Source organism: Myotis davidii, unplaced genomic scaffold (assembly GCF_000327345.1).
Source record: "Myotis davidii unplaced genomic scaffold, ASM32734v1 scaffold30, whole genome shotgun sequence".
Taxonomy (NCBI): domain Eukaryota; kingdom Metazoa; phylum Chordata; class Mammalia; order Chiroptera; family Vespertilionidae; genus Myotis; species Myotis davidii.
The window spans coordinates 3,515,703-3,527,212 of record NW_006282874.1 but is presented as its reverse complement, the minus strand read 5'-3'; the positions used below and the strand labels follow the sequence as shown (position 1 = coordinate 3,527,212).

Genomic DNA, 11,510 nt, shown 5'->3' with positions numbered 1-11,510 from the left:
CTCTCTCTGGAGCTGCCGCTACCCCGACACCTTCTGCTGGAGGCCGAAGTGTTTCCACTAGCGGAGACTCCCACTCGACACCCGACAGGGAAGACTCGGCAACCTGCCTGCCAGCTGCTTCCACCAGAAGGGTCTCCATGGTCAATAAAGTATCAGGTTTTTGGTGTGTTTGCTTGAAATGATAAAATATTTCAAAGGAAAACTGAAGACCCATGTGCCTACCAACCAGTTAAGAGCCCTTTCTGACCCAATGCCTTTTACAACGTCACAGAGAACCTCCCCAGAACTCTGCACGGGGAGAATCACGCTTCCTGGGCAGATGGAACATAAATGTGGTCTGAGAGCAGCAGAAGGGGAGACTGGGTATGTAAGCACAGGCGAGGGCAGGGAGCCCGTACGTTCTAATTCCACAACTGAATAACCATACAGTCAACAGCTACATCTGTATCTATGGACATGTGTGTGTGTACACATTAATTACATATGTATGCACACATATCTATATAAAACTTCCTAGTGCAAACATATTTTAAAATACAAGAGCTAATTCAGTGAACTAGATCTTGAAATAATCCTAGTGATCCTGTTGGGGGTAGAAATGTTGGGAATTAAGTGTAAGTTGCTTAGAACAGGGCCTGGCATGTATATCAAACATCATTACCTCTACACCCATGCTGACAGAGAGATGTATCTAACATCAACCAGCAGAGCCACTTATGCCTCACATTTTAAGGATTTTTCTTACAGGCTGCATCATAAATCTAAGAACGACAATTCACTGGAAAGATGATACAGACACACACATCTCCCTATACAAAGTTAAGATTTACTAAGCAGGTCTCCAACAGGCTCAGTGAGGGCAAGGATCCAGGATGCTGGTGGAGAAAAGTGGGAGCCCAGGGCGGAAGGGGGAAAGGATTACAGAGTAGAGTAAGCAATTTGAATGGAATGTAAATTCAGGGGTTTAGCAAAGAAGAGGAAAATACAGGGCTTTGGTGGGGCTGCAGGGTGGGAAGTGCTGTCACAGACATGGGTGTGACTGGATGGGAGGCAGGAAGTGGCCCGAGCAGTTCAGGGCATTCTAGAGAGCAGGACAGAGCTGTTTTAAGACGCCCACTACATCTAACTGCCAGGGGCCTTGGGGGAGGTTGGTCAAGTGGGGGCTGGGGAGAAAGGAGGTGGGGATGGAGAAATCTGAGCCACCAATTATGGAGATCCGTGCTTTTCAAGTATTTGTCCGCAAGTTCTGGCAATCCTGGTATTGTTGCAGAAGGTAAGATAATTCTAAGAGCTAGGGGACTCCTTTCAGATCTGAAAAAAGGACAAAATAATATTGTCTTACCAACCAAACCAGAAAGGGCCAGTCAGGATTTTAACTGCTCTGGGGAGATGAGCCCCCTGCACTAGTCACGTGACATGTTCCGTCCGGTGGAAGGGCTTTCTCTCTCTCTCTCTCTCTCTCTCACACACACACACACACACACACACACACACACGTCCCAGCATTAACCCCGCAGCAGTAACTACACGGGGACTTCCTTTTCCAGTAATAGGGCGACAGCAGCTAGTCTGTGATTCTGTGACTGTAATTATGACGCGTGGTCAGCAGTGCCCATGTAGTGGCACCCGTCACTGTGAATAGCCCCAAACACCTTCCAGGCAGTTTTACAGACAAAAAAGAGAAACTCAATGGTGAGGCCAGATTAGACTTTAGCTTCATTTGATTCCAAGCCCCATCTTTTCGCCACTGCTTCTTTCAAGGTCAAATGCAAGTGTAACCTCCTGGGCACACCTGCTATTCATTCTCTCCTGGGCCTTTGGCAGTGCGCGGTCCCCAGCGTCAGCGAATCTGTTGTATACCCAGGTGCCAGCGTTGGGCTGGGCACACAGTGCTCAGTAAAATGCTCACCGCACGCAGTGAAGTCTCTTCGAACAAGTCTTTTTCTTTCCTTCAAAACATACTCAGCGCTGGCCCTGTGCCAGGCACATAAAATACAATGAGCTATAACTGCAATAGTAAAGCCATGTAATACGAGCCATGAATTATAGCGCCAGGCTAGAGGGGGAAGTGGTACGTTCTTTTATACTATTCTACACATACTGTGTAGTACTAATCCCACTTTTAAAATTCTAATTAGCCCTAACCGGTTTGGCTCAGTGGATAGAGCACTGGCCTGTGGACTGAAGGGTCCCAGGTTCGATTCCGGTCAAGGTCATGTACCTTGGTTGTGGGCACATCCCCAGTAGGGAATGTGCAGGAGGCAGCTGATCGATGTTTCTCTTTCATCGATGTTTCTAACTCTCTATCCCTCTCCCTTCCTCTCTGTAAAAAAAATCAATAAAATATATTTTAAAAAAATTCTAATTAAATTTGTTAATAAAATTACAAAAATAATTCTGACATTATCCTAAGACGTAGAAAGACAAAAATTATTTCCCTTTTTCTTCTCTAATCCCATCTCCTTGAAATAAGCAAAGCTGATCATCTTAAGTGAAATCTCAGAACTTTCTGAATGCTTAAAAAATATACACACAGACACAGACACAAATATAAGGATTTTCTCCCCTTTTCTCACTTAAAAAACAAACAAACTGATGGGATATTATTACAAGACTCTATGGTTTGCTTTTTTCCTAGTGAACAAAGATGAAAAAACTCAGTACAATTAAATGCAATGAATTATTTTCACCATGATTATATTCCATAACAAACTCTACCACAATTTATATAACCATGCACCTCTTGAGAGATGACTTCCAGTTTTTGCAAACGAAAAACAAGGCTGCAATAAATGTCCTTATACACAAGCTCCTATATGCGACCACTTTATCTCTGAAAAGATATATTCACAAAAGCAGAATTGGTGAGGGGTAGGGTGTGCATTTCAAATTTTTATTAATATTGCTATGTTTCTTTCCAAAGAGGCTGGCTGTGGCCATCATATCCCCAAAGGCAACACATATAGGAAAGGTTCTCTTTCTCTATAATCTCACCAGCACAAAGATGTCATTTTTTAATGTCATCGGATGTAAAAACTTGACTATCATTGGCCTGGGCAATCTTTACTGAAAAGACTTGGGTTTCCTGCCGTATGTTCCTAAACCTTCTAAAGTTTAGTATTTAAAAAACACACATTTACGTCTTCAATCCAATGTAATGTATTTCTTTATATAGCACGAGGAAGGGTTCTGACATTATTTAAAGAATGTTCCTGCCCTGGTCAGTGTTCTCAGTGGTTAGAGTGTCGGCCTGTGCACATACCTGGGATGCAGGTCAAAACTCTAGTCCAGCCTCTGCAAGAATCTGCCCCAACCCCTAGGGTGTTTGCTATCTGAAGCTCAGCATGCAGACTTCCATTTCTGCAGAAACTGACAAAATCCACTAACAGAGCCCCGAGAACCGATGCCTGCGGAGCTCCCAGGGCCGCTCCTGCATTTACAGGCACTTGCAGACGCTCTGCTATGGCCAGGCCATCCCCTCTTCCGGCTCCAACACTCGGGCTTCCTAACTGCCAGGTGAAATCCACAACCCACCTCGGTTTGCTGGTGGCCCCCACCAAAAGCTAGAAAGGAAACCACCAATTCCTAGCCGATGCCGGCCTCCCACCGTATGACCACCCATCACTCAGTGGAGCCACGCTTGCTTTTCAATGGTGCAGTTTAAAAACACCTCACATTTTATTTTTAATCACAAGCTTTCACCAAGCACCTATGCTGGGAGACAAAGGTTATTTAACTCGTTAGGTTTGTGGCCTAGGGTACCTGCCTTAGTCCTGTCAGCTTCAGCTTCTTGGTCTATAAACTACGTGTAAATAAATGAAGAACCCATTAAAGACGGGTTCCTGGCCTAAGCAGGGGCTGGCCTGGGCAGACACCTCTGCACGTCTCTCCAGACAGTTCTGGCTCAGGCACACCTGTCAGCAAATCATCTTAAAGCACACCTTTCCAATCAAAGCTGATTTACTAACCACTTATTATGTATGAATACTGTATACAGTATTCATACATAATATGAATTACACGCATAGATCATGTACTAACATACTAGTTGTATCAATTAATGGTTCCAAAATCCCCTAAAATTGACTGAAAACTTCTGTGCCATGCCACCTAAGCATGCCGTCTGTAATTCAGAATACATACAATGGAAAACAATGGAAAGAAACATGGCTAATTAGTGCTTTCTTCTTTTAGCTCATCTGAAATGTTTATTAACACAGCAAGTGTGTTAATAAACATTCTACCTTCCCAATGAGAACAATAAAAAAGCAAACAAACAGAAAATGCCGTTTTGCCCAGGGTGTCCCAGAGCGGAAGCCCCTGCAGCTCTCCAGAAAGAACAAGAGCAGGTGTGCGCAGTCACCAGGAGCACGGAGCTCTGAGAACGCCCTCCTGCTGTCCGTGAATGCAGGTGACACACTGCGCCAAGTCATCCCCGTCAGCCCCGAATCTTTCTGTCTCACGGCATCGATTATCCCCGAGAAGTGCCTCAGCATCAATAGCCACGGGCTTGATTTCCATACCCAAACAGGGCGTCAGAAAATCGGTAAGTAGTTACCATTCTGGCTGAAGACTCAGCTGGCGAGTCCCTCCAGTCCTAGAAGCAGACTTTAACTTTAACATGCGTGGCCACATCCAAAGCACAAATCGACTCAACAAGAATGATCAGAGCACGGCTGCCTTCAGATGGCGTCTGTGTGGTGAGGAGAGTATGTGTGAAAGAGGTCAGATTGCAGCAAACCCGGGGAGAACACCACTCAGAGATAAAGCCGGAGGCCAGCGTCCCTCCGCTCTCAGCTATACTTTAGGCGCAGCATTTTTATACACGAAGAAACAAGCCTCGTTTGGTGAGACATAAGCCATCAAAAGTGAGGTCCAAATGCAATGTGCAATAAGAGGCAGCAAGGTGTAGGTAGGCCTTAGAATCCTGACGGTCATTGTTAAGGAGAGTCTGTTCAAGGAGAGTGGTCCTTAAAGAAACGACAGCAAAAAGGATTGTTGGGAACGAGTGAAAACCACAGTGGTGTCTTTAACTGATGAGCTTTAACTTAGTACAACTGGAAGAACTAGAGAGCAAAAGGAATGTTAAGAGGAGTGGGGCCCCTATTCCCTCCCAAAGGAGTGTCGGTATTTCACAAGTACCACAGAAGTGATATTTGAAGTGTACTCAATCGGCAAGCCAAGGACTTTCAAGGGGTGTTTTGACTCCATGGGCTATTTTCTATACATGCAGACTTTAAAAATCTCACTTCAAAGCGTGGCTGGAAAGTAAATACATTTATTTACTTTACGATGAACTGTAAATTGAAGAGCGCAGAAAAGTGTCGGTATTTCACAAGTACCACAGAAGTGATATTTGAAGTGTACTCAATCGGCAAGCCAAGGACTTTCAAGGGGTGTTTTGACTCCATGGGCTATTTTCTATACATGCAGACTTTAAAAATCTCACTTCAAAGCGTGGCTGGAAAGTAAATACATTTATTTACTTTACGATGAACTGTAAATTGAAGAGCGCAGAAATCACTGCTGTTCTTTTAATTCTGTTCCCTACTCAGCTCCCCAGCACTTCATATATAGTTTTGACCAAATATATAAAATGCCAATGAGCTATATTCAGGTATTTGAGATCCCCCATCCCGAGCCGAGGACATACCTTTCTTAAGTCACTTTCAGACACTGTCATACACTATCACCTCCCTGTGAGCCAAGAGTGTTCTGTCAATCCCCTACGGCTACATGCTCAGTGAGGGCTTCATCAGTGAGTCGCTCACATGTAACTTTTATAATTAAAGGTCTGTAGTTGATAATCTGACAAGAGTAACTCTTATCAGACTAATGCTCCTGTCAATAACAATTAAAAATGATGGACAAAATACTTAAAACCACCACTTGGAGCCACGCTCAAGGGGAAGCAAATTAGGCTCCATCTTTTGAAAGAAAAAGAGTCAATGACTGCAACTTATTTTAAAATCTCTATCGTGTTCAAGAAACTCCTAGCTTTTAAAAGCGTGTGCTATCAGGGAAGAGAGTGGGGGAGTGTGAAGGGGGGCTGGGGACACACACCGAGGCACAGTTTCTAAATCAGCGGTTGCCAACTGGTGGTCCGTGAGGCCCGAAAGGTTGGCAACCACTGTTCTAAATGACAAGCTACTTCTCAGATGAATAATGTTAAGACTTTAAAACTTAGAAAAATGGAACGGCTCGGAGAATTTTCCCTTGATCCAAAGAGTCCACAGAACTCGTGTTTTGTTTTTAAAATGTCCTCAGACACAGCAGGGACAGCAAGAGGAAGAGACAAACTCCCAGAGCCATTTTCCAACTAAAGCACTTCCAGGGAGATACTGGTTTTCCTAGTAAGATTTCTGCTGTTATAATACTGATAAGACCTATGTGTATCAATAAAAACATATTTTAAGAGTAAGACCCTCCACCCTTCTCCACCATCTTTTGAATCATCCAAGGGGGTGGGGAGACAAGAGGTTGTAATCTCAGAGCAGAAACACAGACATGCTTCCTACATCTTTCAAGAGCATCAGATGGTTTCGTGTCACTTAAGCACTGTGAGAAAACAAGAACATTATGAAAACACACTGGGAAACAGATACCAGGGTGCAGCCTCTTGTGGCTTCTTTGGACGAGGCCAAAGCCCTTGGCCGGGAACCGGGCGGATTCCACGGAGCCTGTCTCATGGAAAGATCTGCGGGGCCGCTGTTTTACTCATCCAGCTATTTTGTAAGAATTAAATGTCCTAGTGCTGCCCACACAAGCTGACCAAACCCCGGGTGTGTTACAGTCGTTGGTGACAGCAGAAACCGCCAGGTTCCAGCAGTCCGTGAGATCTGAGTCTGTCCCCACATTTCCACGCCTCCCAAAGTCGTTCCATGGATTACACTGCCGGGAAGTTACACTGGATCAATGCGTGCAGGAACAATCACGATCCGTGAATATTTAAGCTGTTCATGGAGAGCTCCTCAGGGAGCCATCCAGCCAACAAGTAGCAGTTCGTTCCCCATGTGGTGAGCCCCGCCCGGTGTCAGGTAGAAGGTAGGCACCGAGCACCTGCCAACAGCAAAGGTGGAGCCAGCGAGGCTCTGGCTGCATCACCTGCTCGGTGTGGCACCTGCATACGTTAGTCTGGCTCTTTAAGCTTCAACCTCGACATCAATAAAATGGGGGCAATGGAGACCTACCTCACAGGCTTGTCTGGCTGGGCTCAGTAGAGCATCAACCCCCAGCGAACGCCATGTCCTCCGAGAGGTCCTCCTGAAGACCCTCTTCACGCTCCATCCGATCCCTCTGTCACTTCCCTGTGCCCTGGGAGCTTTCCTTCGCACACTTCCCAGTCCCTCACTATGACACCTTCTGCGGAGGACCTGACTCACACCTCTCCCTCCCTCGAGGCTGTACAATCATGGAGACGGCGATCCGGTCTGACTGTCCACCACACCCACACCCAGAACAGTAGCCGTGCTCAATAAACATCCGCTGAACAAACTAATAAGCTACATTGACAAACACACAAAGTACAAAGATGAAGGACACGGGACAGTCCTCATCAGGGAGCTGACAGACCAGCTGCACATTCCAGTCACCAGGGAGGAGTTTCATTTTCATCCCCATACCGGGGGCCCCTGCGGAACAGCTCTAGGCGCGTGGGCCTGAGGGACCCCGGCTTCTGTGTGTTCAGAGCTCTCCAGGCGATGCTAAAGAACAACCAGAGCTGAGCCTCCCTGGTCTCATGCAGGAGAGACTGGGCCACAGTTCCAGTGCAATGGGATGCATGTTCTCCTGCAGCAGCAAGGCCTGCGTGTGGGGGTGGAGATGCCTGTGCCGCAGGGCTGGGCACAGGTGACTGCTGAGCACAGAAGGTGGCCACTGAGACTGAGGACCTGCATTTTAAATTCTGATTGTAATGGATTTAATTTTAAAAAGCCGTATGTGGCTAGAAGCTAATTTACTAGCTAGTGCAGACGTAGGGTGAAGGACACAGAGGTAATCCAGGTGAGGGTGGAGGGGGTGGTGGTCAAAGCTCACTTAGCTGTGACCCCAACCACAAGGAAAAAGGCAACCGGACTCTGCACACGCCCTGCACTCTCCACCCGCACAGCCAGGGACGAGCTCCGCTCCTGCAGCCAGGGCAGCAGCGGCCAAGGGAACGCTTGAAAGCAAAAGCACAGCCCTGAGCAAAAGAGCCTGCGTGAGCCGCTCACTGGTGTGGCCACGGGGGGAAGTATGTCGTCAGCAAGGACACTTGGGAAAAAGGAGTCGCATGGAGCTCCAAGCACTCAACACGGCAGCACCGCCCAGCTGCACATCAGGGCTCCCTTCCTCCGGCTCACGAGCTGAGCGCCCGGAGCACAAAGGGGAACATTACGGAGAAGTGACACTTATTCCTGAGGCAGATAATGGCTCATTAAGCTCTTTAGAACATCAGAGTGGCCCAGCCATTTGTGGAATGCCTGAATTAATCAGAGGGGACCATGCTACTGCTTCCACTGCCAGTCCCCCATCACCAGGTGCTAATAAGCACCTACTATGCAGCAGGCAGTTCGTCAGAGGCCTTAAACACCACCTCATTTTGCCCGGATAATATTCTGCAAGTCAGTTATTATTTTCTCACTTTGTGGTGAGGCAGTTTAAGCTTTAGAGAAGTTAATAATTTACTTGACTTTAACAAGTGGTGACAAAGCAAGGATTCAAACTCAGGTCTACACTGCCTTAGTTTCTTTTCTTTTTTTTTTTTTATAAAGGCTGTATAGCATTTTGTTTATAATATACTTGTGTATTTAGCACCCCGCCCCCCGTTTATTTTCTGTTTTTCCAAATGCTTCAATGAACCAACTTGTACATGAATTTTAAATATACTTTTAGTAATGCACAACAGACATACAGACATATGAAAAGGTATATAAATCCTAAGGGTAGCATTTGGTAAATGATCAAAAAGCAGACATAACCATGTGATCACCCCCAAATCAAGAAACAGAACCATGCCAGCCCCTCAGAGGCCCCTGTGCCGCCTCGCAGTGACCCATCCGCCTCCTTCTGGACAGCGGGTGCCTCTGAGGCCTGCCACCCTGTGGGAGTCACACAGTGCAGCGAAGACAGGAGTTATAAACTGGGTGTGTAATTTGGGCCAAGCCTTAAAACAACACTTGGTCACTACATAAGGAGACAGCTGTCATTTACTACCTTAATTAGAAGTTAGTGTTTTATTGGACATAAGAAATTGGAGAGAGGTACCAAGGAACCAGGTGTGAAAAGTGTGAACAGGAAGATGATAGAGTGTCACAGGCCCCGGGGCTCTCAGGGCCAGAGACAGGCCTCCAGTTCAGGAGGCGGGGTTCCCAGCCCGAAGGAGAGCAGGGCCGGAAAGCAGCGAGGGCCGAGTTCTGCCTCGTTCCATGTTTCTTCCAGCACTATAATCTCATGATGACCATGAATATAGTATAAATAAAATATAAAATGTATATGAAATATAAGTGTATGGCACGTACTGCACTCCCATGAGGTGGCCGGCATTTGCAGATATGAGCTCATTAAGTCCCTTCAACAACCCTGTAATAATGCCGTGATCCCCGTGTTATGGGGAGAAAATGGATGTTCAAAAAGTGCAGTGACCGCATGGGGCAGGGCGAGGATGCCAGGCTCCCTGTGCCCCCCTTCAAGCCGGTGCCCTTCCTATCAGACCCTGCTGCCCTCCCTTCAGGTTCTGTTATGTTACAGAGAAGAGATTTCATAGGAGACCTGCCCTCTGGGTCTGCAAGCTGGCATTTCAATAATGACGAGAGATGTGAGGGAAGAGACCTAGAAACTCATTTTCTGTTCCCAGGCTCTCCTTCCCTGGGGCGCTGGGACCTACCATTCACTTCCCTGGTTCCCCGCAGCTTATCTTAATTTGGTTCCTTCTTATCCACTGACAACACGCTTTTATCTTCAAGGTGACAGAGTCACTGGCCCAGAGTGAAAACATTTGGCTACACAGGTTACCTGGCATGCCCTCGGCCACAAGACAGGAGTAGCCGGAGGTGCGTCCAGGGCTTCATCTAACACCCACCCCTCATCCCCTGCCCCTCTCTGACTTTCACTGATTTTCTCCCATCCAAGTACTAATCAGGCCAGACCCTGCTTAGCTTCCAAGATCAGACAAGATCGGATGCATCCAGGGTTGCATGGCTGTAGACTTTCACTGATTTTCAAATGTGGAAGGTACCCTCCAGAGAGAAAGATCCTCGTGTGTGTAACTGAGGCCACTGGTTTACAGATTGACACAGAGATTTTAAATATCTACTATGTCACTTGTGGTAAAATTACCTATAATTTAACTAAGTATTTAACAAATGTTTTATTACAGTTGACAGTCAACGTCATATTACTTTCAGGCACACAGGAGGGTGGTTAGACGTTTATATAACTTTCAAAGTGATCCACCATCTACTAAGATTTTAAATGTATACTATCACCCACTGCAACTCATGTTTTGCTTTTTACTTTGGAAACAGTAGCAGGGTTGGACTGAGAAAAAAAGAGAGAAACTGCACTTCTTTAACCTACTGCTTTTTCCATTTGGAGCAAGTCTTCCATAACCTCAGCATCTTACAAACAACAGAGAAAACTGCAGACACTGCCTATAATTCATGTTATCTGCTGTGACGAGTACTTACCTTGACCAGAATTATAGATTGCTTTCACAGACTTCTTCACCTTCTGCAAAGCTGTTCTATCTTGGTCTAGCGCCTGAAAGAGAAAACACAGGGGAAAAAGATGTTGAAAAACGTGGTGAGTTCAAAAATAAAACCTCATTCGTAACTACATTTGTTTTGCCGAGTACCATAGCAACAGCAAGCTGACATATTTATTAACAATGAAGCATTTTAAATGCACGGTCCTTCCACAAAGCTCAGTGTCGAGGGCGGTGGATAATGCGGCGGCTGGTCGGTTATCACTCTAAGCCCAGCTCAGGAGAGAGAACACATGGCACCTAAGAAACCGTAACACCGCCCGCCTCCTCCCGAGAATTTCCAGCCCGGGTGGGAGAAAGGCAGGCTTAACAAATGGATGACTTAGACCCGAGAACAAAACACATCTTATCACCTGATGGTCACTTCAGCCAGAAAGAAAATACTAGAGTTTGTTAACAGGAGTGCCCCGAGAGCTTTTCACCCACTTTAAACTTGAGGATCTCTTAGTGCTAAAACAAGCTTACGGCATGATACCCGTTTGTTTTAAAATTGTTTACTGAAAAAGCACACAGCACGGGGGTGCCTTTGAGTGGTTTCTCACAGGATGGATCCGGACATCAGTCCACGGTGCCGTGAGATGAGGAGGCAGAGGCTGAGGAAGTCTAACTGGCCCAGTGTGGCGGAGCTGGGATGACCCTGAACCTGATCTAGCCACGACCTGGTCCTGCGTGCCCACGGCACCTGCACCGCACAGGCACTAAGGGAGTCTCGTCTGAAGGGGGGACTACCACCACCTTAAAGAGACGAGTCCAGGTTAGAAAATGACAG

General features: G+C 46.5%; 1 protein-coding gene across 4 annotated transcripts in view; it reads right to left on the bottom strand.

Moving 5' to 3' along the window:
* ASAP1 (ArfGAP with SH3 domain, ankyrin repeat and PH domain 1) overlaps positions 1-11,510 on the bottom strand; it is a 189,913-nt gene that overhangs the window by 61,169 nt on the left and 117,234 nt on the right. For all 4 annotated transcript variants that reach the window (XM_015561615.1, XM_015561623.1, XM_015561619.1 and 1 more), the window contains exon 5: positions 10,665-10,737. In XM_015561615.1, coding sequence (XP_015417101.1) covers positions 10,665-10,737 — 73 coding nt within the window. The remainder of the gene's footprint in view (positions 1-10,664; positions 10,738-11,510) is intronic.